Source organism: Panthera tigris, chromosome D1 (genome assembly GCF_018350195.1).
Source record: "Panthera tigris isolate Pti1 chromosome D1, P.tigris_Pti1_mat1.1, whole genome shotgun sequence".
NCBI classification, from domain to species: Eukaryota; Metazoa; Chordata; class Mammalia; order Carnivora; family Felidae; genus Panthera; species Panthera tigris.
This window is the reverse complement of record NC_056669.1, coordinates 12,113,065-12,139,862: the sequence shown is the minus strand read 5'-3', so window position 1 is coordinate 12,139,862 and position 26,798 is coordinate 12,113,065. Positions and strand designations below refer to the sequence as shown.

Here is a 26,798-nt window from a genome sequence, read left to right as displayed (position 1 = left end):
GGCTTCAAGGTGCAGAAGCCCAGGCACACATTCTAGCTGCGCCCTGGACTGGTCTTCCTTAATCTTTCTGGGTCTCAGTTTTCTCTAGCGAAGAATAGGTAAGAAAAAAGCGTAGGTATCGGGACTGCTGTGAACACTTAATAAAAGTAGAACTCCAAAATATCCAATAGAGTAGAGCTATTTTATTATCTGCACACAAAGCAAATGGATTTTATTGGTTCATGTACTTCACAACACTGTAATCTTCAGGGAAAACAGGGACCAAGTTTTGTTCACCATCAGGCATTGGGTCCATAAAGCCGCCTGCACATAGTAGGCACTTTACAGCTTAAGGAATAAGTCAATGAAGGAATGATGAGACCAACCAGCTTCATAGTCTCCTCTGGTTTGCAGCAAACTCAAGTCACTAACCAAGCAGACCTAGTGGGGCACATTGGGGGCTGATGAGAGAGCTGAATGTGTTTGGGGCAAGTGTAGAGGTCTAGTTCAACCCCATGTCCTGGGCCTCCAAGGCATCCCTTAAACTTCCTAGCCCCAGAATTCCCAATCTTGGCAATGACTTTAGCCATGTTGTGTCTGTCTCGTTTCCTCACCAAGGAACTGGCAGGGCCTAAGGTGGGATGACACAGAAAGTCCTACTTGAAGAAGGCAAGGATCCAGAATTCCCAGGCTCCTGATGGTAACAGACATAGGCCAGAAGACTAGCAAGAGATTCAAGGTTCTTGAGCCTTCAAGGGTACCAACCAAGGAGGCCTCCTCCAAAATGTGGCAGGGCATGCTCCTGGTGCTCCTGGAGGGTCAAGTATCTGCTTGGTGCTATCCCCAGCTCGGCACTTGTCTGGCCTAGACTTCGGTGTCATCTGTTTAGATACTGGTAAGCAGCGGTTCCCCTGGGAAGCTCTGAGCATTCACCCGGTACCACGGCCGTAACTAAGGCCTACCGAATCTGCTCTGTGGGACTGTTCAACATAGAGAACTCCATTCTGCCCTCGCCTCTCCCAACTGCACTTAGCTCCAGTGGCTGTTGGCTCTCTGGGTACACTGGAAGTGTCCTCCTGGCCAGAAGACAAGCCTGCACGAGCCCGGAAGATCCCACCTCCACCCCGGGAAGGCAGTTATATGCTGCTGCTATTCCTCCACCGCCACTGCCACCAACACGGCCCCTCCCTTCTCACCCACCCAGTGTGGGGAACAGGTGCCCTCTGAGGTCTCTGATGAAGATCCTGATGATGCGGTGACCATAACCAGTACCACCATTTCCTGAGACCTTCTCTATGCAAGGTCTGTGCTGAGTGCTTTGCATGGATTATCAAATCCCCACCATACCCTGTATACGACAGACACCATCATTGCCCTTGTGTTATGAAGGAAGAAACTGAAGTTTACAGAAGTTAAGCAACTTGTCCAAGATCATAAAACTAGGTCGTGATGGACGGCGCGAGGATTGGAATCTAAACAGTCTGATACCAGATCCCAAGTTCTGGGGGTCACTATGCATAGAATACTCTGAACTTCAGACTCTTGGCTTCAAGCCCTAAAGGGGCACCTTCTTCCCTGAAGTCTGTAAGACAAACCCAAGTCACGCTATCAGCGCCCAAACTTGCCTCATGAATAAAAGTCCTCGAAGAGGTCATCCTTTCCACTTCCCCAAGCAGCCATGGACATCCAGTCCACCTTTCCTGTTCCTTGGGTTCTCACAGTCTCTCTGGCCTGACCTCCACAGATAGGCCCTGGCCCAGTCTTGCTCAGGGCATAGCCAGGCGGCTGCCCTGAGTTCCCCACATACGAATGAAAAGGCTGAAAGTTCCTATAGGTCACCCCCAAGGCCTCTCACTGAGACCACTTCCTTCCCACGCAGGGCATGCTCCGACCATCTCAACCCCGTCGCCTTCAGCTCAGCAGCCAAGGTACCTCCCCTGCCCTCTAATTAATGCTACCCGATCCCGTCTGTTGCCCCCAGGCCTGTTCAGGTCCCAAATGGGGATGTACAGTGGCTTGAACAACATTATGATTTGTAAAACCCACTCCTAATTAGTTTGACTTTGAATAAAGAGGGTAATTATTTTTAAATTTATTAACTGCTGCCTGGCCGGAGAAGTTTCCAGATCAAATGACACGGAGAAGCTATTTCTGTTCAGTGATGCAGCAATTTATATTACTGATCGGTCATTAAAACCTCTGGCACAAAACCACTTGTGTTTCCTGAGCCAAGATAGTGTCCGTGTGTCAAATTTCAAACTCAGAGTATAAATTAAGCCATTAATGGTATTTATCAGTTTATCTGGACTTAAAGAACTCCTTACTAATTTAAGACATTCCCGATATAGAAGCTATGCGGTGCGCTGGGTGCACACGGACGTGTCTACATGCATGTGTGTGTGCGTGTTTCCTCACTTTTTATTTTACCGAACAGTTAAAAAAAAAAAAATCTGACGTGTAAATGAAGAACAGGCATCTCGGGGAGGCGCGTAGCTGTTAATTCCTCGCCGTTCTGCAACCCAAACATTTTGGAAGCAGCAGTGTTTTGCAATATGTATTTGTCATAATATAAAAGGTGTAAAGTGATCTCTGTTTATCTCCTCAAAGTCTTCGCTGTACCAAAACAGAAAACCAAAGTCTGACAACAAAGCCCGAGCCCAGCCCAACCGTAAGCAGGCCTCCCAGAGCACCAGCTTGAGCCCACCAAGATGTCAGGGCAAGGGATGTAGGAGAAGTCACACACACCCAGGAGAGAAGCCAGGGTAAGTGGGGTCAAAAGGGTGGAATGGGAAAATGCCATTCATTTGGCTAAAATGGAATGAAAACTACTTTCTACAAAATTCATTTTTCAGTTTCAAGCCCCCACCCCACCCCACAAAGACACCATGATCACCCATCTGATGCATTACTACAGGTTAGCTGTCAGTCCCCAACATGGCGGCCCTGGGCATGGCACTCCTAGAAGCGATTCTTTTCAGGGAAGTTCTATCCCATCCAAGGAGGGAGAGAGGGGGAATCAGGGTGTTGAGGATTCTTAGTTAAATGGGTCACAGGGATCCAAAAGAGCTCTGCCCAGACAGGGCCCTGAGCAAAATGATCTCTGAACAGGCACTCCCTAACTGTGCAGCCACCCACTCGTGGACAACAGTTAAGTCACTGTGGAGGCACTGGGGGGCAGTAGAAAGAGCAGTGGAGTTGGAGTTGGGTCAAGTGCCAGCTTGCCACTTCCTAGCAGGTGGCTTCTAGGCCTCCACTTTCTCATCTATCAACTGGGTATGAGACAGAAAAGGATTTTATCAACTAAGGTATCAGAAACACAAAGCAGCAATGCCATGGTTTTCCTTCTCCCCAGGGTCTCCGCGGCTCCTCTCCCTCTTCAGAACTCTCTCTGCTCTCCTGGTGGCTCTCCAATGGCACCTGGCACCGCAGTCAGCTGCTCTCAATCCAGCAACTTCAGTGTTACTGTCAGTGTTCCTTATACTTAGGCCTCTCTCTACTTCGTGGGCCCCCTTTCTTACAACAGAAATGGAAGACAGATTTCAAGCTGTGTTCCTTCAGGGATTCTGAGGGGAGGCGAGGGAGCTACCTGGGTTCTGCAGGCAACACAACTATAAATGAGCTCCGCCAGGTGTCAGAAGAGTCACCTCCTTGCCAAAGGATAAGGCAGCCCAGCCCGCCAGCCTGCACCAGCAAGTGTCCCAGTGCTCCCAGCCAACCGGGGGAGCTGGCCCACAGCTCATGCCCAGGCGCGGAGGGAGCCTTTCCGGAAGCACCCACCTTCATCTGTCATCCCTCATTTGGATTCATTTTCCCATTTCTCACCCCTTTCAAGAGCTCCACTGACTCAACCTGGAGAAAAAGTGGAAGTGAGGCTGGATGGGCCGGGCCCGCCTCTGCCATAGGAAGGATCACACTATTTTCCTTTTGCAGGGGAGGTGACCTCTAGGGAAGAAAGGATGAGGAACAAGTCAAGGTCAACCACCTCCCAGAGAGCGGAGTCAGAGCCCCGTCCCAGGCTTCAGACTCAAACTCCAGGCTCTTTCCAACCACTGAAACAAATATCCTTTTCTGGAAGGTGTTGGCCACTTTCAAACCCTTACTCAATTTAATAAATCCTAGAAAAGCATTGGACCTAAGACGGCTCCCAACTTTCAAAGCCGCATCAACCCAGATTCTAAAAAACTAGGTTGAAATGGCATTCACGCCACTGAATTGTATGCTTAAAAATGATTATTAAATGGCAAATTCTATGTGATAGATATTTTGCCACGATTCTAAAAATGGTGTAATATACCAAAAATCATTAAACTGTATACTTTTAACAGGTGAGCTGTATGGTATGTGAATTATATCTCCATAAAATGGGTTGAAAAAAAATAGAAATCATGTCTGTAATGATCACTGCTGTATCCGCAGTGGGTGCCAGGCACACACAAGGTGCTCAGTAAGTGCATGAGGCCTGTTTGCAAATAACCTCCCCCATGTGCTCACCCCTCGGGGACTCAGCCACCTCCTCTGATCCCAGCTGAGAGGTGGCTTGCTCCCTGCTGCTGATTTAATCTGTGTGGACAGATTAAGCTATTTGGGAAAGCTGGCTCACCACTCAGTCTCCACAGGCCCCAGATCAGAATTCTCAGAGCGAGATTCTCCACTTCATGGGGTCCAGCATTAAGAAGCTGGCTGGGACCTGGGGACACCTGGGTCTTCCCCTGGCTTTCAAGATAACCAGGTCTGGAACCCTGGTCAAAGTCACCTGGCCAAGTCACCTTCTCCATAACCAAGCCAGGGAGATGCTCACCTAGAAAGCACTCTTCTAGTCGTCACGGGCCAGGGCGGAACAGACCGAGACTGTGTTTTCCACTCAGGAAAGGCAGATTTTGTGAGATCACAGGACGAGGAAATATTGCTGAAAGTAATGGTACCAGCAGCAGACCAGGAAAGACTTCTTTCTTCCATGCTAGTCCCCTGCGGTAGCTTGGCAGTCAGTCTCCCAAGATGACTGCCATACAACACTCAGTATGTGTTTGTCACTACCCCTAGAGAAGGGGAGTCGAGTCTCCCACCCCTTCAGTCTGGGGCCGCTTTGACCAATAAAACATGGCAGAAGCGATGCTAGACGTCTCTAGCCCGGCTTTTAACAGAGCTGACAGCTTATGTTTCCAGACTCCTGAGGCCCTGAGCTGTCATGTGAGAAGTCCAGGCCACTCTGCTGTAGAGGAAGGCCACATGGCAGAGCACTGAGAGTCACAGACGTGAGCGAGGAAGCCATCCCAGATGTCCAGCCCCGTCGAGCCCTCAGATGACCCCAGACCCAGACAGCGCCTGACTGCAATCTCGTGAGAGACCTCAAGTGAAAACCACCCAACTGAGCCCAGTCAACTCACAGAGCTGTCAGAGATCATAACACTTTGTTGCTTTAATCTAGTGTTGGAGTAGTTCACTACAGCAACCACCATGGTCAATTCCCAACACAGGAGCCAGAGTGCACTTTTAAACACATAAATCAAGTCATGCCACTCTCCCACTCAAAACCCTCCAAGGAACCATTATTTCCTTTCTTTTACAAATGTCTATGCACATACATTTGTGTGTGGTGCATGTAGGGTGCCATGATTTACTGAGGTATCATTTATATATTTCATATAACACATAATTCACGCATTTCAACTATATAGTTTGGGGAGCCCTCTGGCTCAGTCGGTAGAGCAACTCTTGAGCTCGGGGTTGTAAGTTCAAGCTCCACGTTGGGTACAGAAATTACTTAAAAATAAAAATCTTCAAATAAATATAAAAATAAACTGCATTTCGATACTTTTTAATACATTCCAAATTGTGCCACCACCATCACCATCAATTTTAGAACAATGACATCACTCCAAAAGGAAACACCATACCCATTAGCAGTCATTCCCCAGGTCTCCTCAACTCACCCAGCCTCTGGCACCTGCTAATTTATTTTCTGCCTATAGATCTGCCCATTCTAGCTGTTTCCTATCAATGAAACCACACAACACGCAGCCTTCTGTGACTGGCTCCTGTCACTGAGCATCACGTTTGTGAGGTTCATCTACGTTGCAGAGTGTGATCAGTACCCCATCCCTTTTTAGAGCCAAATAATACTCCATTCTGCACATAAACGACATTTTGTCTATCCATCCATCCGTGGACACTGGGTTATCTCTACCTTTTGGCTATTACGAATAATGCATCTATAAAGTCACGTGCAAGTTTTTGTGAGGACACAGGTTTTCAGGTGTCTTGATAGACACCTCGGAGTAGAACTGCTACGTAAATGGTAACTCTGTATTTAACTTTTGGAGGAAGCGCCAGACGGCTGTCCAGTGCGGCTGCATCATTTCACCTGCTGACCAGTACTGTATAAGGGTTCTGATTTCTCCATGTCCTCGCCAACGCTTCCTACTGCCTACATTTTGTACCGCAGCCACATCCTGCTAAGTATAAAAAACTACTTCGTTGTCACTTCGATTTGTATTTCCCTTACAATGGCCTAATGGCACCGAGCATCTTTTCATGCGCTCGTGGACTGTTTGTCTGTTTTTGGAGAAATGTCCATGCTGATCTTCTGCCCGTTATTTCTATTTTTATTATTGAGTTGTAAGTGGACTTTATATTTTCTAACTGTAAGTCCCTCATGAGGTATGTGATTTGCAAATGTTTTATCTCCCTCCAGTGGACTTTTAGCATGTGCAGAATAAAATCTAAATTCCTTACTAGGGTTGAGAGACCCACCTGATTTATGACCTCCTGTGCCAACCCTCTCTGCACCTCACCCCCTGCCACCTCTCCCCTGCCCCCTGCTCCTCATGCTGGTCCTCGAGCTGGTCAGGTTTGGCCCAGCCTCAGGGCTTTGGCAAGCACCTGTTCCCTCTGAGTGGCTCACTCCCTCACATCAGGACTCTGCTCAGATGTCACCTTCTCAGAGAAGACAAGCTATTTAATATAAAATACCACTTTTCTCCTATCACACTCTTTCCCTTATCCTGCTTTATTTTCTTACTCTTATTATCATCTGACATTATATCATACACTTATTTGCCTAAACTGTCTCCCTATTAGAATCTCAGTGCCACGAGGGGACAGGAATGCTATCTGTCTTGGATGTTACTATACCTTATATTCAACAAGCATGCCAGGCACCTGGTGGGAAATCAATAAATATTTACTACATTTTAAATACATTTATTTACCCCTATTTAACAAATGCTTACTATGAGCCAAACACTCAGCAAAGCACTTCAAATAAAGTATTTTACTTCATCCCCACGACAATACTCTGCTGTGGAGGTAGGTACTATCATGACTCCACTTTTTTAACAGATGAGATGACCACAGTAAGAGAGTTTAAATAATGGACTCATCAGGGCACCTGGATGGCTCAGTTGGTTGAGCGTCTGACTTCAGGCTCAGGTCATGATCTCACAGTTTGTGAGTTCGAGCCTCATAGTGGGGTCTGTGCTGACAGCATGGAGCCTGGAGCCTGCTTCAAGTTCTGTGTCTCCCTCTCTCTCTGCCCCTGCCCTGCTCATGCACAGTCTGCCTCTCCCTCTCTCTCTGTGAAAAATAAATATGCATGAAAAAAAACCTCAAATAACGAATCCATGATCTCACAGACAGGAAGGTCAGAGCCAAGGAGAAACCCAGGCTGTCCAAGCTGCAACACTCCTGGCCCCACTATTAACTTGGCAAGTCACTGACCCTCCTTTGAGCCGCAGGGTCCTCATCCATGACATGGGAGTAGCCTCCTGCTTTACAGAGTTACGGAAAGACAGGCCAGGTGAGGTCAAGTACAGCACTGAGCTACAGCAAAGAAGACGGAGTAAGGCGGTGGTGAGAGGCACTGATGCCATGCAATCAGTGCTCTGACAACAAATACAGTGACATCGCCGGCTAAATGGTTCGAACGCGTCATATGTACACACTGCTTTCTTTTAGACAATGACTCGACTCACAGATGGCAGACCGGCCCCCTGTGGCCACTGAGGGTTTCAGAGGTATACAGATGGAGTGCGAGAGGTTTCCAGAACGTTCACCAAGGGAAGGGGATGCTAGGTAACATCACGGACCTTCTAAGACTTCAACAAGAATGTGCTACAGGGCTCTGTGAAGACGGGACGTCAGTGGCCTGTTAGACGCAGAGACGGTGGGCCTCATCCAGGGCTGCTGTTCTTACAGGGCAAGGTCACACTTGGACATTCCTGCCATCCAGCCCCACACACGGGAGTAGCTGACTGTGGCACAAGCCATCCCCCCCCCAACAGCTCCCCAGGACAGGAATGGAGGTCACATGTGCTGAAAGAGGGTGTCGCCAAGTCCCTTGGTATCTGTGTGCTGGCACATTGGAGGAGCTGCAGGATGGGAAGCTGTCAACTCACCAGTATGGGTCTGCCTGTGGGTCTCCAGGGCATCCTCCTTCGAAAACTGGGCTCCGCACTGGTCACAGACAAAGGCTTTGGCACCCGCTGGAAGAAAGGGGAGACGTTACCATGAGAGTGATATTCCACTTGTGGGGAAGGGGTCCTGGGCCAGAATCGTGCAGAAAGACACTAGGGAAGGTGGCTGGACACCTGTGGAGATCAAGGCAGGGCCAGTGCTTGGCCCTGGCAGCCAGCCCAGCCCCTCCTCCAGGTTGTGACCAAACCCCCAACTGAGCTCCAGATGTTGCCATCCAGGGGTCTCCCAGAGAGAAGAGGCAACAAAATCAGAATAACCAACACAAGCAGAGATGGGGTCCAGATGACATGCCCCAAGAAGCAGGCAGATTCTGGCGGGGGCTGACTCCAAGTGAGGAACAGAGAGGGCTAAAGAATATAAGGGAGGGGGGGGGCGTCTGGGTGGCTTAGTCAGTTAAACGTCTGACTCTTGATTTCGGCTCAGGTCATGATCTCATAGTTTGTGAGTTCGAGCCCCGCGTTGGGCGCTGAGCTAAACAGGATAGACCCTGCTTGACATTCTCTCTCTCTCTCTCTGCCCCTTCCCCCCCTCTCAGAAATAAATAAACATTAAAAAAAAAAAAAAGAATACGAGGGGAAATGGGCCCCCTTGCTTAGGTTACACCTTATGGGAAGGTAGGAAATGCTGACGTACCTCTACTTGGATAGCCCCTAACTCAGTATGTCCCAAACTAGACTGTCTGTCCCAACCACCCCCTGCACCTGACCACTCAAAAATCCCTGAACAACTCCCCTGTGTCTTCAGGATAAAATCTAACCTCCTCACCAAGACACACAAAGCACTTCCTGATGCGCTCATCTTCCCTGCTTCATCTCTCTCCCCCTCCCTCACTCTCGCTCCCTGGTCTCCAGTCCACTCGGCCAGTCTGGTTCCTGGAGGAGCCAGGCTCTCCCTCACTGACAGGCCTCACCCTTCCTCCCGCTCCTCCTGTGTCTGACCTTCTGGTCGCTCACTCCCACCCCAGTTTAGCACCAAGTATATGCACCAGCGTCCATAACCTCTGCCCCCTCGTCCTGATGACGTAGCCCCTCCTTACGCTCCGGCAGCACCCTGTATGTCCAGATCGACGGCTCACCATGCGCTCTTCTAAATGCCTGTGGACCCGTCCCTGTCTCCTGCCACACTCTAAGCTTCCCAAGGGAGGGACTGTGTCACTCCACACACAGAGCTGCATCTTCCTGACACCCAGGGGGGGACCCTATTACTGGACATATTTGTGGAATAAACAAAATCAATTCAGTGCGATTCAAACCGATCAACTTTTGTAGAACTATTATTTTTACGAGGCTCAGAGAGACAAGGCCACAGGATCAAGACAAACAGGATTTTTTCCCAGTCGCTAACGGTCTTCAAGGCTCTCATATGTTATTCAGCCACAGGGCACCTGCCACAAGCCTAGGCAGCTTTCATTCGAAGTATCTTCGAGGGGCGCCTGGGTGGCTGGGTCAGTTAAGCGTCTGACTTCGGCTCAGGCCGTGACCTCGCGGTTCATGAGTGTGAGCTCCGTGTCGAGCTCTGTGCTGACAGCTCGGAGCCTAGAGCCTGCTTGGGATTCTGTATCTCCCTCTCTCTCTGCCCCTCCCCTGCTCCTGCTCTCCCTCTGTCTCTCAAAAATAAATAAATATTGAAAAGGGGGGACATGGATCTATCCCCCCTTAAAAAATACCTTCCAGGTGCATCTCTTCCGACGCGTACTGTCACTGCCCCTACCCAGGCCCTTGCCAGGTGGTGCCCAGAACACTGGTAGACTCAATGGCTGCCCCACCACCAGATGTCCTCTGATTCACCCCACAGATACCGTGCCTTAAAAGGCTACTTGTTTCCTTCATACTCGTTGCCCGAGAAGTTCTACGGGGCTCAAAATTTACACTGATTCTGAATTCCTCCACGTCACTTCGAGGCCCGAGAGGTTAGCCACCCAGCTCCACGGACATCGTCTTCACCGGCCCTGACGGGAGCCGCTCGTCCCTCCCTGAGTTGGAGCACAGCTGGGTCCCAGTTCTGTCTGTTGCTGCCCCGTTCCATTCTCAAGACAGGTTGTGCACGCACAGAGCACACGGGCTCTGCCCTGCCCTCTCCAAGAGGCCCCACGCCGTGCTCCTTTCTACGCATCTGAGCACTGCCTTGAGTGTGTCTGTGTGTTACTTTTGTATTAGAGTCTTGTAAGAGGCAGAACTTCTTACACATATTCGTAGTAGAAAACTAGTGCTGCTTTCCAACCATCTCAGATTTCCTGAGGCTTTACCATGCAGCAGGCATGATGCATGCTGTATCATCTCCTCTGATCCTGCCGGCTTTTAAAAGTCCAAACTGGGGGCGCCTGGGTGGCGCAGTCGGTTAAGCGTCCGACTTCAGCCAGGTCACGATCTCGCGGTCTGTGAGTTCGAGCCCCGCGTCAGGCTCTGGGCTGATGGCTCGGAGCCTGGAGCCTGTTTCTGATTCTGTGTCTCCCTCTCTCTCTGCCCCTCCCCCGTTCATGCTCTGTCTCTCTCTGTCCCAAAAATAAATAAAAAACGTTGAAAAAAAAAAAAATTTAAAAAAAAAAATAAAAAAAAATAAAAGTCCAAACTGCTGGAGCACCTGGGTGACTCAGTGGGTCACGCTTCCGACGTTGGCTCAGGTCATGATCTCACGGTTCGTGAGTTCAAGCCCCGCATCGGGCTCTGCACGGACAGTGCAGAGCCTGCTTGGGATTCTCTCTTTCTCCCTCTTTCTCAGCCCTTCCCCTACTCGTGCTCTCCCTATCTCAAAATAGATTAAAAAAAAAAAAAAAGATCATACTGTTATTACTCCATTCAGCAGATGAGAAAAGCGAACCTCCAAGAGGTTACGTAGCTTGACCAGTGTCGCTCAGTGGGCACCAGAAGTGGATTCAAACCCAGGCAGCTTGACTTCAGACCCTCTGCTCTTAATCTCTGTACTCTAGGGCTCCCTCTGAAAAGATGCTTCATGGATAAGAAGGGGAGGTATGGGCTTCTTCCCCCCAACTGAAAACAATAAAATTCCAATACATCCCGTTTATACATCAAAGTTTTGCATAAAATTCTAGCTGGAAAAATGGTTCCACTACTTTTTAACAAGTTTTAAAAACCTCCGCCTTAGAGTAATAGCACGTACTATAAGGAACAGTACTAAGAATACAATTTGCACCAGTATAGGCTTAAATTAAACAGCAATAAACAGTTCTTGCCAGTGAAGGGTAGAAGGAAAGGTAGAAGGCAAACCCTGTGAGGACACTGACCTTGTCTACTGATGAGCAAAATTTACCCTCTACTAGGTGCTCAATAAATATGAGTTGACTAAATAAATGAATGATAAAATGCCCTTAGGGAAGATATGGAGTCACTTTTCCTTAACAGCCTTCAATACAGGGGCACCTGGGTGGCTCAGTCAGTTAAGCGTCTGGCTTCAGCACAGGTCATGATCTTGCAGTGAGTTCGAGCGCCGCATCAGGCTCTGTGCTGACAGGTCCTAGCCTGGAGCCTGCTTCAGATTCTGTGTCTCCCTCTCTCTCTGCCCCTCCCCTGCTCATGCTCTCTCTTTGTCTCAAAAATAAATAAAAACATTTTAAAAATGTTGTTGTTTTTTTTATAAAAAGAGCTTTCAATACAAATACTGCCATTTGTATTAGGTGTCTCGAGTTGAGTTTTTCCTGGAGACTGGGAGGTCTTGATCACTTCCAGGTATCTCTTCAAGCTGCTGGGTATCCTTGGGCCAAGGACCTGCACGTGGCTTCTAAAGCTTTAAGAAAGAGCTTTCGAAGAAACTCAGTGGAAAGACAGTCACAATGTGTGATCACTCAGGTGGCAGCCAGGACCACTTTTCATCCATTTATTCTGGAAATGCAGCCAGGACCTCAAAGAGCACAGTGGACCAGAGGGGGGTAGAGGAAGCCACAGCCTTCTAGAAATGAGGAACTCTCTCCAGTCCTGAATCATTAGCCAGCAATGATTTTCTGTGATTTGTAAGGGATCGGACTGTAACTGCATTTCTTTCTTTGGTTCTAAACAGTTCTCACGACTCCCTAAAGAAGAAAGATGATGGGGAGGCCCAAGGAGGAAAGCAGGGGCTGGAAAGCCCTGGGAGCTCAGCCTCGTGCAGGAGCCCTGCAACCAGGTGAGGAACCTCTATGCCGCCACCTTGAAGGGATGTGGTACGGAGGGTTCTTAGAAAACAGCCATCAATAAGGTCATCGCAGCATCTGTTTCAATGACTGAGAAGCAGAGAGAAAGGAAGGAGGCCAGGTAGGAAATAAAGGGCCGGATGTGTACCATCAGACAAGTTCAAGATGAAGATAAAAACAGATTAGCACATGTGATCTAGTCAAGGTTGCCGGCTTGGCCCAAGCCTGACCACATCTGGTTGCCCTCAGAGCTTCCCGTCTCCACCCCTGCCTTGCTGAAGTCACAAAGTCGAGCCGAGTAGGTGAAAGTCCCCTGGCCTCGTCAGTGCAGAGTCTGACCCACCCAGACTGGTTAGAACCCTCAGCACACACAGACACCACAAAGGTTGGCTCCCACTTCAGGCCCCATTCATGTAAGCCCTAGTACTCCCCCTCCCCCACTGAGACTCTCCCCAACTCCCCAGGGTGAGCCCCGCACCAAATATAGGCAGTTCCAGGGCACAGGAGCCCAGCAGAGAGAGGCAGAACCCCCCTCTTCCCAAGGAGGCATGTGCCTTTAAATTGTCTCTGTAATGGCTGGCTCAGAGGCAGAAATATTTGGCAGCCCTGAAATTAAAAGTGATAAATTTCCTCGCCAAGCTTTGATCAATAATAGAGGCCTCATCTGTTAATCAATAAGACAGTCTCTGCCTGTTTACTGTGCATATGTTGTTCGTTGCTGCCTTCAGTATGATGTCAGGTTTGCATTCAAAGCAATTCAAGTGTGTATAAACCACATGGGTCTTCCCAAAACGCATTACGGTGACATCATTCAGCCCCTAATACATTTATAAAGCATCAATGCGAGGGAGGGATGGGGGGAAGGAAGGAGGTCATGCCAGTTGAACACAATGGGTACACGTGGGTAGATCAGCATTTATCCCCCACAGAATTTCCTGGGGCTCCTCCTGGAGTGGGAAGAACAGCACATCACAGCTCAGGGATGACCACACCTTGTCGTATCTTTCCTATGCACAGGGATGCTTTTTGCATGTCCAGTAAGAATATGCCCCAAGGTGGATTACAGCAAATGAACAAAAGAGACAAAAACCCCTGTCCTCAGAGAGCTTACATTCTAGAAGGAAAGGCACATTTTAAAAAACCCAGTAAATACAAACTAGGTAGTGATAAAAAGAGACACAAATGAAGTGAATTGGGACCCAGAGGGCCGGGGGCCACCATTTTATATGGGGTAGGCAGGGAAGAGCTCTCTGATGAGCTGGCCTCTGAGCACAAAGCTGAAAGGGGAAAGAAGAAACAGCCCTGTCTATGGAAGCCCATTCCAGACAGAGGAGGAGTGAGGAGGCCAGCGGGTTGGAATGGAGTCAGTGCAGGTAGAGGGAGAGCTGGGGAGCAAGGGGGTGGACCGCAGGGACGGGAATTTACAGCAGAGAGGGAACAGCCAGAAGATACAGCGGGCTGGACCATCGCCATCCTCCCTAGCGATTACAGAGCTGAGTGAACAGCGCCACTCGGAGTGGGGAGAACTGGGTCCCAGGCCAGCCCGGCCACCAGAGTGGCCCTCCTTCCGAGCTGTGAAACAAAGATGGCCGTACCTGCTGTTGCGAGGGTCAAAGGGGAAGATGGACATTAGTGAACACACACTCCTTTGTCAATCACCAAGCACTCTGCGGGACACAGGAGCTCACTGATGTTATTTATACCTCAGCGGGCAGGAGAGCGTGCTTAAGAGCTCAGGATTCTGGTCAGATGGATCAGAGTTCAAATCCCAGCCAGGCTAGTCATGAGCTGCAACCCTGACCCCAGAAAGTTGCCAGGTCTCAGTGGGTCTGTCACCTCCTCTGTAAAGTGGGAAGAATAAGGCCCTCAGAGGAATTGGCAAGGTGGGAGAAGGGCTTGGACCTCTATCCAGGGGATCCACACAGCCAGCAAGGAGTAGCCATCATCACCACCAGTCAGCCCAGGGTTACGATTCCTTTAAAGAACTCCTCTGTGCAAAATAGGATTGATTTTACTGAAGTTCAATGTACAGTTATTTGGAGGCCATTTATCTTGTGTAAAGTGAGTCTCCCATTTATAAAGACATATTTCACTCTGACCTCTCGCTCGCTTTCTCTCTCTCTCTCTCTCTCTCTCTCTCTCTCTCTCTCACACACACACACACACACACACACACACACACACACACACACACACCTCATCCCTCTAATTTAAAGGTGAGTGGTTGTCTTGTTGAGGGGAGCAGGAAAATCTGTCAAAGGACCAACATGTCAGTACGGGCAGCTATTCACCAACCTGGCTCTTAAATCCTCCCCGCGTGAGCCCCAGGAGCCCAATTCAAGTGTCCTGTGCTGCCCAGCTCTCCTCATTCCTCCCCGGCAGACCGTAAGCTCCGTGTGAGCAGGGCTGCAGTATGTCTCTTCCCTGCGCGATCCCAGTCCCCTGCTCTTTACCTGCCCTGCAGCTGCGGTCCTAAAGGCTTGATAAACACAGAAACTCTCCCGAGGCTTCCAGGCACAGAACTGGCCCGGGAAGAGGGCAGTGGCCATTCAGGGCACTGCCAGGCTGTCCCCTAGGGGGTGGCAGAGTCCTTATTCCACACACTCTAGGTTCTCCACTGCCCCTTTTTAAAACTCAAGGACATGGTCTTGGCTGGTACTCAGGCAGTTGGGAGCGGAGAAAGGAAAGGTTGGGAGTGGGCTCTCTGCTTGCCCTGGATCACGATCTCCTCCCCTTCAGCCCTTTGTTACCCACCGGCTGCCCAGGACTCAGACCCCCGCAAGAAGAGAAGCAACCCCTCCCCCAGGACACTCAGAGTCTCCTGTCTGAGGAGGCCTCTGATGGCCAGAGTGGACCCTCAACCAGCTGGCAGAAATTTGTGTGGCCCCCACCCACAGCCCAGGCAGAGCGCTTATCTGAGATTCAGTGGTAAAGAGAGACAGACAGACAGACAGATAGACATCCTTGCCCTGCCAGTCTCCCAGGGATCCTGCAGGTGAGGGCTCAAGGGTGCCTTATGTGTTATACTGGGGGAGCAAGAGTACCTGACCACTCAGAATATCCCAGACTCCTGCCCTGTCCCATCTCTCCCTGACTTCTCGACACCTCCAGGAGGTCAGACCGGGGCTATTGGAAGGAGGAGGGTTCAAAGCAGGTTCAGGCTGGGTGAAAAGAAAGGAGGCAGTCACCACGGCCCTCAAGGAGGCTGGAGATGGTCTAAGGCGTCCCTGTGTCGGGGCCACTTTCACTCAGTGCTACGGATCATCCCGACTCGAAGGAATCGAAAGAGACACGGCCAGGAAAGCACTTTCAAAACCACAAAGCTTTCTATAAACGCCTAGCATTCCAATGACAACAGCGCAGAAATCCCGCAGAAGCTCGCTCGACAGGCTCCCCACAGCTGTCCTCCCCCCACCACCACCTTGGACGCCACCCCCCCTTCCCAACCAGAAACAGGGTTGGGGGTCCCAAGCATCCAGGAAGGAGGGTAGACAAACAATGCTGAGCACAGTCAGATGTGGGCTGGTGTCTCTCTGAAGTCAATACGGCAGAAGCCAATGAAAGAAGAAAAAAAAATTCAAAATCCCTCCCTCTCCCCCCCCCACCCCTCCATGCTAATAAGAAGGCGGGGAGGGGGTGGGGGAAACCGCTGAAAAAACACTTAACATTTGCCAGCATCTAACGCTGAGTAGTGTGTCCTTTTTCTTTTAATTCCTTGAGATTTTAAAATAAACATCTTGAATGTTCTGATGAGATATGCATGCCTGCTTACATAAGGAAGTACAGAGTGTACCAAAACAGCAGACCCAAAAAAAGCATAAGCTGTCAGAACAATGAGTACAGACACGGGGCATTTTACAGCGGGCCATGGTGGACAGTTTTATTTACAGTACCTCTTATCAGACAGAGAACAGTACTCTGGCTGCCAATTCCAAAGGCCAGCACTGCGTGTTCTTTTGCTCAGGGAGATGCGTTCTCTCCCCGAGAGGAGCTGGAAGGCGAGCTTGCCCGCTCTCTTTCTCGCTCACCATTTCTCCTTTATCAACAAAACAAGAACTGATCCAGAACCAGAATCTCTGTAAGGGGCACTCATTCGGGCGAGAGGGGAAAGGGGAAGCACTGGGGGGCAGATGTGGACTGATCAGAAGACGTCCAGCCCCTACCGACTGGCTCGGGATATGGTCCAAGGGCTGGTCTACCCGACAAGGAGGTGGGAGAAGGGCATCTGCTACAGGACAGCGGGGTGAATGGACTACGAGTGCGGGCCCCAATCAAAGTCAGGACTGAGGAAGCCACCAGGCAGTGTGCAAGCTGTGCAACAGAGATAGAGAATAATCGGGGCCCACAACGGGCAGGTGTTCAGATCCCTAGAAGTCAATTTCCCATCAATAACATGCTCCGTGGCTGGACCCCCCAAATGTGACTAAATGTCCACTCAGAGGAGACCGTGGAATGGGTCAAAAGGAAATGATGAGGCCTCTCTAGTCTGAGAGAGCATTTCTTACCCTACCCCGTAAACCTCATGCTATCAGGAGGTCCCCATGGTGCGCTGGTGCCCTTGGCTGTCACCAGGATCCTACGGTCGGTCCTGAGCTCATGTCCCACACAGAGAATAGGTCCACCTTGTCCCTTATCCCTGAAACTCAGTTCTCAGAGGGCCTTGCTCCTCTGTCACCACTTTCAGCACCAGCAGGAACCCAACAGGCTTAGTAACACAGCCCCTAGCCAGTACAAGCACGTATGCTCAGTATACAGCTGTGCCCCAGACAAGTTAAGAACCCTTGCTTGGGGATCAAGCAAACCAGGAGCAAGTCCTGGTTCTATCACTTCTAGCCACCACCCTGGGCAAGCTAATTCTCCTCTCTGTGCCTATTTCTTCACCTATAAAACAGGCACAGACCAGCCGCCTCACAGGGTTGAGTGACAATTAATTTAAACAGTATATGTAAAGTCTGCAACACCGTGCCTGACCCACAGGAGCTGCTCAATCAATGTGAGCTGTCATTAACATCCTCACTACTGCCATTACTTTCTCCCCCACTGTCAATGTGTGGGCTCCACGCACACATCCGATGTATGCACTAAACATATCATAACATTCAAAGTATTCTTAGGCCCCTGAGCCAAAATACAAAGAACAAAAAAAGGGAGGGGGCACATGGGTGGCTCAGTAGGTTAAGTGTCCGACTCTTGACTTCAGCTCAGGTCACGATTTCATGGTTGTGAGACTGAGCCTCCGGTGGGCTCCATGCTGGGTGTCCTTCTCTCTCCCTCTCCCCCTGCTCCTCTCTTGCTCATGCACTTGCTTTCTCTCTCAAAAAACATGTTTTTGACATTTAAAAAATTACCTTAACAAAGGGAGAAAAAGCTCCTACTCTGGACAAGTCTTCATCAGACTTTCTCTGGGAAGAGCAAGATAAAAGAAGGCAGTAGGCACTGTCGATTGTGCATGTCCAACAATCCCCTCTACAAACCAACAATGTGGAAATAAAGGCAGGGCCCAACCACACCTCCTTGGGAGAAGGTCAAAGAAATGGCGCCTTTCCAGTCGGCCCTCAATACTCACGGCCAAGTTTTGACTATCATCCTCCTACTGGAATGAGTGCAAACCTATTTAAGGTGAATTATTTTAAATAAAATACAAGTGGGAGGATAAACCTGTCACTGTGAAAACAACATGCAACTCTCCTGAAGTCTAAGTAGGAGTATTGATTTGGGGGTTCCCCTTAGCACTGCCTTTAACCCATTTCTTCCCCAGGCAACTTCCATGACTGGCTAATCAAGGTATGGTGGTGATCAATGCAATGACACAAAAGCCTCTCTCGTTATGAGAATGTCAGCCCCCACTCTGACAGAACGGACTTCTTCCAGACATGTTATGCCAACCAGACAGCTCCCTGAGGTGAAGCCCCCGGCAGCTAGTGGCCAGACCTGCTGTAGAGTTCTCCTCGCTGGCGATAGGGTCCTGGGACCAACTCTGTACCCTCGCTTCCCTCTTTAAGATGGGATTATTGGGGCATCTGGGTGGCTCAGTTGGTTAAGCGTCTGACTTCAGCTCAAGTCATAATCCCATGGTTTGTGGGTTCAAGTCCCACATTAGGCTCTGTGCTGACACCTCAGAGCCTGGAGCCTGCTTTGGATTCTGTCTCTCCCTCTCTCTCCGTCCCTCCGCTGCTCATGCTCTGTCTCTCTGTCTCTCTGTCTCTCTCTCTCAAAAATCAACATTAAAAAATAAATAAATAAAATAAAATGGGGCTATTAGCCCTATGAAATACGTGGTATGCAGCAGGTGCCTGAATAGTTATGGATAAAGTTCCACTTTATCAAGCTGTGGAGCTCTAGAAGGCCAGCCTCTGGCCTGAGCCTTCTAGAACTTCAGCCCATAATATTCCAGCCCCACAGTTCCTGGGGGAAGGTCTGCCTATAATGAATGCCCTAGGAGAGAGGACACCTTGCATTCCCTGGGGATCTCCCACACATGGTACTCTCATGTTTGGGACGACAGAGGGGCATCCTTGGATGAGGCAGGTGGATAACGGGCTCAAGGGGGGCCCTGCTGGCCAAGAGCACCCCAGCTCTCTTGAAGCACCACAGTGAGAAATGGATTCAGAGCCCCAACTGCCCCCTGCCTGAGATGTACAGCCCTGGGGGAGCCACTTAATCTCTCCATCTGTAAATGACAAGTTTTAAACTGGGACACCTCTAAGGGTGAAGAAAAGACGAACGGCTGTTGTGGGAGAAGAATCTGGAAGCACATGGCAAAGAGAGCCCGCGGTAGCTGTAAAAGCGAGCTCCTATGCTTACAACCCTTCGCAATGGGGAGGTGCTGGCTAAACTGAGCTGGGGCTGCGTTCTCCGGTTCAGTCAGGGGATTCCTTGTCAAGGAAATACCTTGCTCTATCAGGGAGGCAGAGTGGAACAGACAGTCCAGACACCGGGAGAATCATTAGCCAGACAGAGCCGGGCCGAGCCAATGAGGCCAAGGGGAAGGCTGACCCCTGGGTCCCAGGGAACACCAAGGCTTTCAGGTGCTCGGCTTTTTGTTTAAGAAAGATAACACCACAGTCTTGGCATTTGTGAGAGACTAGGTAAAAAGGTCAGTGGGGACTTCTGCCATGATTTTATGGGATATTCCCTCAACCTTTGGATACCAACAACTGCCTTCCCCCCGCCAGACCTAACTTGGGTGTTCTCAGGTGAGAGATTCAGAATTTTGTAAAGACGGGTTTCTACTGGCATCCAGCAGCTTCAAAGCTCTGTCAGTTGCCTGACCCTCTGGCCTCCTCCTCTCAACCTCAATTACCCTGCTCCTTTCTGCTGAAGCACTTTCAGAGTCCCTTGTCACACGCCTTCACCCAAAATCCGGCATGGGGCCCCTCCCCCGCTACGCCTCCTGGGGAAAGAGTCAGGAGGACTGTCTGGACAATGGAGAAAAGCAAAACCAGGCCACTCCAAGGGCAATGGCCAAGATCAAAGCCCGGTCTGCCCACAAAATTTCAAGTGGAGGTCTGCCACCACCCCGGCTCCCAACATTCCCTGACACTCCCTCTGACTGAACACTCACTTGAGTTACCTTCAGAGGGAAGCCAAGGCAGCCTCCCCTGGCCCCAACTGCATTCTGGTCCTCCCACTAACCTGTGGGAGCCGCGGTGTCCTCACCTGCCAGGGAGGCACTGATGCACCCCTCCCACCCTGTAAGCAGGACCTCGAGGCCACACAACTCCAGAGGGCACCACTCACTCGGCAATGGGACCACAGGGAGTCGGGAGGTTTAAGTGAGGCGAGATGCACATGAAGGCGCCTAGCAACAGAACTGGCTCCAACCCTTCCCCTCCTGGGGCCCTAGGGGTCCCACAAGGGCCGCCCTGCAGTGAGGAGTAATAATGCTGTCGCACTGACGGGAACAACAAGAATACAAGGAACTGACATCTATCGAACATTGTGGAATAAGCACCATACTAACTGCTTAACGTGCCACATACTATTCAAGTCTCCCATCAGTTCTAAGATTATCCCTGTTTTATAGACGTGAAAACTGAAGTATAAAAAACTTAGTTCAGAGGGTGCCTACAAGGCTCAGTCAGTTGAGCATCCACTCTTGGTTTTGGCTCAGGTCATGATCTTGCAGGTTCGTGGGTTCAACCCCTGGGTCAGGCTCTGCTCTGGCAGTGCAAAGCCTGCTTGGAATTCTCTCTCTCTCCCTCTCTCTCTGCTCCCCGCCATGTTCTCTTTCTCAAAATAAAGAAATAAACTTTAAAAAAAAAGAAAAGAAAAGCTTAGTTTGCTTAGCCAAGGTCTCACAGCCAGTGAGCATCAAAGAAAAAGAAACAAAATCGGGGTGGCAGCACGGACAGCCCACCGAACTAGAGGGCTTTGACAATATCAAGGGTTAAAGAATAAAGTGTTCATATTAAGGGCAGGAGAAAAAGATCCCAAAGGAAGGAGCTCCAGTCCTCTGTCATCCTCCACACCCTGGAGCTGGCGGGGTCTTTCCCACAAGCTCTGAGGCCATCCTCCTGCAGTCAGATGCTCTCCACTGAGCATTTGCCCTGCTAACAACTCCTTCTTGGTGCAGAGATGTGGCATTACAGTCCATCGGACAGGGAGCCAGAAGCACCAGGGTCTAGATCTGGCTCTGGTGAGCACGTGGGTATATTTTAGAAGCCTGACTACCTGGCCACCGTTTCTCCATCTGTAAAACATCCCCACCCTGCCACCTGATGCTGGTACGGAGACGGACGAGGTCAAGGCCATGAAAACTTGTAGGGCTCTACAGGAGAAAAGGTACGACTGACCCTCAGGAATGACTTACAATAAAACCCCAATTAGAAATATCCTTCCAGACTGATGTTCGTTGGCACTCTCCATTTGATTTCTAAGCAAACAAGATAGTCCATCATAAAAAAAAACAGCAGGGGCACCTGGGGGGCTCAGTCAGTTAAGTGTCCAACTCTTGATCTCAGCTCAGTTCCTGATCTCACAGTCTGTGAGATCAAGCCCCATGACAGGCTTGGGATTCTCTCTCTCCCTCTCTCTGCCCCTCTCCTGCTTGCGCACTCTTTCTCTCTCAAAATAAATGAACTTTAAAAAACAAAACAAAAAAATCAATTGTCTTCCAAGTAGAAAAATGGACTCTCACACTGATGAATGACAGCAAACTACAGAGACTGAAATAGACCAAGTTTTTCTTGGTTGACCTTCACTTAACCAAAAAGTCTCTCCATCCCCCACCCCCCCCTTCCTGGGCAGCCTAGCCAGCTAGGCAAGGCTTTACAGAACAGATGCTCACTCTTGGCTCCAAGGGTCTCCCCCTTTCCCCACCTTCTTTGCAAGTGCCCCTTATAACCTGCCCTTTATTCACTGCCCAAATGGGACCCCTTCCCCCAAGAAGAGCAAACAAATCCAATTCATTTGGGGGGCTAAATATGTAAATTTTAGGCTGAGGTGTCCATTCTAGACTCCAGAGTTATCAGTTGCTATAAATTCATTCACAGTCTCTCTCTCTCTCTCTCTCTCTCTCTCTCTCTCTCTCTCTCTCTCTCACACACACACACACACACACACACACACACACACACACCAGCAAAGACCAAGGCAGAACCAACCAATGCACAGCTCTCACTGTTACTCTCTTCCTGATGACAGCTGGGAAGGAGGCCCGTCACCTGGCTCGACCGTCACAACACCCACCGCCCCATCTCAGGCCGAGCCCAGGGGACTGCCACCCTCCCTCCCCCTTCTGCAGGCCCCTCGGTGGCACATCGTGGCTGCCAGGCTCTCCAGGGCCTGCTGTGGCTTTCAGAAAACAGAGCATTTCTATTTTTAGCCCTTCTCAGCCTAATAATACCCCCCAACACCCATTCGGCTTAATCACTTTATTGAGGACAAGAAGCTGGCTCTCCAGCCCGGGTGCTTCTGATGTTAGGAAGTAGTAAAATGTTCAAACTGGTTAAAAATGACACTCATTGGCTTGCCTTTGGTGTTTCTGAACCCGTAATTGAGGCCCAGGCTGTGGATCTAAAGAAGCTTGCAGGTTTCCGAGTCTTTCTTTCTTACCCCCTGCACCATAATTGAGGTGTTACATTACAATTCCGGCACTGACGTCTGCAGGCTCAAAATTCAGAAGCCTTCAGACTCCACACTTTTCCAAACAGAAATATGGCCTGTCACACTTTCGTGCCCATTCTTAGCATGAACCACCACCCCACCCCACCCCCCCCCGCCTGACCCCAAACAACAAAACGCAGCTCGCCTCTTCTGGCTGACCTCACACAAAAGATGCAGGTGGGCTGGCTCCTTCCCGTGTCGAGCGTTATTAAGGCGAATCGGACCACTAAGTTGACCTCGGACTGCTGCTGGAAAACAGGCAGGTCTGTTTGGTGTAATTAGAGGACCTGAGAATTCGGTGCGCTTAGAAAATAGACTGTTGGCAACCTTCCGCACACACCTTTGAGACCGTGATTTCCAAAGCTTTGGGGTGACGCTCGCCAGCGCACAATCTGTCCCTTGTGAAGTAGGGGCTGGGGGGGAGGTGGACTGCCTGGAAAAGGAACGCCAACACCTTGGCCTCAGAGGTTAAGATGTGTGGCTATGGGGGCAGGCCAACCTGTGTTTACAGCCCAACTTGGCCTCTTAATCGAGGGGTGCTCTTGAGCAAGTCAACTCCGTGTCCTCCTTATCAAATGGAATCCTAACGGTACCAACCTCGGAGGGGGCTGGTAGGGAGGGAGTGAGATCATGAGGTGAAATGCTTGGCCCCTGTCGGCCCTGAGTAAATGTTAGATGCCACTGTCACGGTCTCTGATCGTCTCCGTTCTGCTGTGGGCACCTCCTGAGTCAAAGGGTTCAGTCCTGGTCTCTGCAGCCTTGCACAGGACAAAAAGGGAATTTGACGCCAGAAGGGATAGTCACAGCCGGTTGCGTGCAACCTTGGGAGGTCCGTGGACAAGGCGTGCTAAGGAACTCCGTGGACTCAAACTGGCTGACGGAAGCTGTCTCAAAGGAGAAGCTCTGAGGGGCCACACGACCTCTCGGGACTCTCCAGCTGGGTCCTAGGCCTGCAAACTCACCTGAGGAGGCTCTTCCGCCTTCCCAGCCAGCCCCTCCTTCCTCCCTTCCTCCCTCTCTCCCCTTCATAGGCAAGGTGCTCAGAGCCCCTTTATAAACTTCTTGCTCTTCAGAAGGCAGAGGCGGGATGCCTCATTAACTTCCCTAGCTAATTTTACAATTTAACCAAATACCACATTCCTGCCTTGCTGCAGCCAGCCTCTGCCTGTGACCAGCTTTTATAGCTGTGAGATAGAGGAAGAAGGTGATCCGGGCCAGAGACAGGGCAGGCAAAGCCTTTGAAAACTAATGGAGGAGATGGAGAATAGAAGAAAACAGAATATCTATAGACTTTTTTAAATTAAGTATATATTTATATACACATATTTTTCAAAAACCAGTCCTGAGGATGTTCCAGAGTAGATTTCTAGGCTGTTTGGGGCTCAGGAGTGAGGGAAGAAAGCCATACGGGGCCCGTGTGTCAGAAAGATGGAGTACTCTGGTGACAGCAACTCTTCCTATCCCCCCGTCCCAGGAAGCATGGTTACACGCTGTCCTCTGAGGGGCATGATTCCGTGCTGATGGAAGCAGCAGGCCAGAGGCTCAACAGGGCCACCCAGAGGACACATTCAGCTTGGCCAGGCCCCAGCAGCCCTGTCAAAGGGCACTGAGAGGTCCCACTCCCGACCCACTTAGCCCAGGACTTCTGGATGGCAGCTTCGGGCTCCTACCTCCTGATGAAGGTTCTGGGTGCTGGGAAGGCAGCATATGTAGGAGCATTCCATCATAAAGAATCCTCTGGAATAAGAAAGACCCCCAGAAGTTGCTGTATTGGCCCCATTTATGCAGGCCCACACCTCACCCACCCATGACACAGAGAGAGTGAGAGTGGGGGGGGGGAGGGAGAGAAAGAGAGAGAGAGAGAGAGAGAGAGAGAGAAAGAGAGAAAGAGAGAGAGAGATTCAGGGATTCTTACTTGCAGTCAGGCCTTGTTCTCAGAACACAGGTCCCTGATAAAGACACTGGCCTGTGACTCTCTTGCATCTGGTCAGCTGTTCCCAGACTTCCAAAGCCTGCCATCTGTCCCTTACTATATTTCAGAGCGTCTGACTCTAGACCCCCAATATCTCAATCGATGCAAAACTGGCCCAGCAGGGCTGTCCCCCATGTACTGGCTTGTTCCCATCAGGCCATGACAAAGGGACCATGAGATCCAGGCCATGCAGGCAGAAATCCCGAATGGATAGCAGCCTCCTCAAAGATCTGGTCTTTGGGCCTTTGTCTGTCCTTGGCTTATGTTAGTGAAGGCAAATGAGGAAGACTCCAGCAAATCTAAAATTTCAGGGAGTTCTCTCCTTACCTGGAGTTACCTTGTTACAGAGAACGACGGTGGCCTTGCATAATTACCCCAACAAAATGCTCATTGCAGCCGCCAATGAGCTCCTGGTGCTCAATTAGCTTCTAATAGTCAGTGAGAGAACTGCCGGGGTTTAATCCAACTACCCCAGAAGACATCTTATCCCAACTACCTAATGGAAAGTTTAGAACTTACTTCCCCCCCCCCCCCCCCCCCCGCCTCCTTTTCCTAGCAAGTGAAAGACTTTCAATCATAATGGCATGGTTTGGGGTGGGGCCTCCGAGGGGAAGGAGGAGGGAACATGTTAACTACAGGGGAAAGGCCTAGAAGAAACCTCTCTGCCAGGTTGAATCCTGGAGAGGTTCCAAAGAAAGGAGAACCTAAATACAGAGTACCCACCTCTCTCTCTCTCCTACTGGCTTCCCATCTATGGGGAGAACGCCCTCCACCTTCACACAAGGTACAGAGGGCTGGGGCGCTCGCCCTCCATGTTCCTCCACTTCCCTCCAGGGCAGGCAAGCTTCTGATGAAAGCACAGCCCTTCTGGGCTGCTATGTGTTCTCAACCTGGGCTTGGTGGAGCCCCAGACACTCACAGCCTAGTTTGGGGTTCCGCTAGACTTGGTGAGAAATACAGAATACTGTGGATCTGTGTCCAATCTGAACCTCATTTGCACATTTGTGTTTGTTTTGTGGATACCTCAACATGGCAGGAACACCTATGTGCCAGCTTATCATTTTCAATGCAAGATTTCTCAACCTGCAGGCCAAGGACAGTCGTAACATCCTTAGAACTCTGAGGATTCTCAAGTACTAGAAACTCTAAACCTCCTCAAGACCATGTGGACAGAGGAGGAAGAAGGGGAGGAAGAAGAGGAGGAGGAGGAGGACGAGGAGGAGGGAGAGGCACCCCTGCCTGGCTGGTGGGAGAGGCAACCCTGCCTGGCTGACTGTGACTCACAGAAGTTCTTGCTTTGTCTTGCCCAGAAACACAGGCCCCTCACCCACCATGAAGCGCCATCTGGACAATTCCAGCAAGTACTCGAAATCCCACAGCCCTCCCTCCTGAAGCCATTCCTCATCACCCTGGTCTTTGGGAGTTTCTCCCTCTTGTCTGTCCCCTTGTGGGGACGATGACCACACCCAGGCCTGCCAAGGGCTCACCTCGTCGCCTCAGCCAGACTGACAGCCCCTGCAGGAACCCTGGCTTCAGCCCCTCTGCCTCTCCCGATATGGTCCACGTGCCACGGGCCTTCAGCGGCTAACTGCTATGTAATGAACCCATTCATGAATGACTTCTACCCAAAAGAACCCAGAATTGTCGCAGGGGCTTCTCTGCTGCCCAGCCTTCATCAGCACCTGGCTCCCATTTGGTTGACCCTGTGGTCCCCGGAGAAGGCTCTGGCATCCACAGTCGTGCTAGGGAAGATGAGGGTGTTGGAGAAAAGATACAAGGAGCTTCATGCCAAGTGGTCCAGTTACACTAGACAGAATCCGAAAGGTGAGGGAGACAGGGCCCAATGCAAGACACTGGAAGTCTGTGGGGGCTAGGGGCAGCCCAAGTAATCACAGCTCTGACATTTCTGGGATGCGGCACTGGTCAGCTGACCCTTTCACTCCTGACTCATCATCCCAGAGGGCCTCTCCCAGGAGCACAGCTCCCAGTAGAGGAGCCACGGGCAGCTCTTTGGTCCTGTCCCTCTTCTCTGCGTGGGGCAGTGTTGGGAAAATGACAGGACCAAGCTCTCGCCTGGGTGGGAGGGCCGAACACTGACCCACGGGGCCTGTAGCAGTGCTCACGGAACGACCCTGCCCCCAGCCC

At 50.5% G+C, this 26,798-nt stretch overlaps 1 protein-coding gene across 5 annotated transcripts in view; it reads right to left on the bottom strand.

The window, feature by feature from the left end:
* The window catches only part of ZBTB16 (zinc finger and BTB domain containing 16), a 188,634-nt gene that overhangs the window by 50,367 nt on the left and 111,469 nt on the right, over positions 1-26,798 (bottom strand). For all 5 annotated transcript variants that reach the window (XM_042959571.1, XM_042959569.1, XM_042959568.1 and 2 more), the window contains one exon: positions 8,373-8,459. In XM_042959571.1, the coding sequence (XP_042815505.1) occupies positions 8,373-8,459 (87 nt within the window). The remainder of the gene's footprint in view (positions 1-8,372; positions 8,460-26,798) is intronic.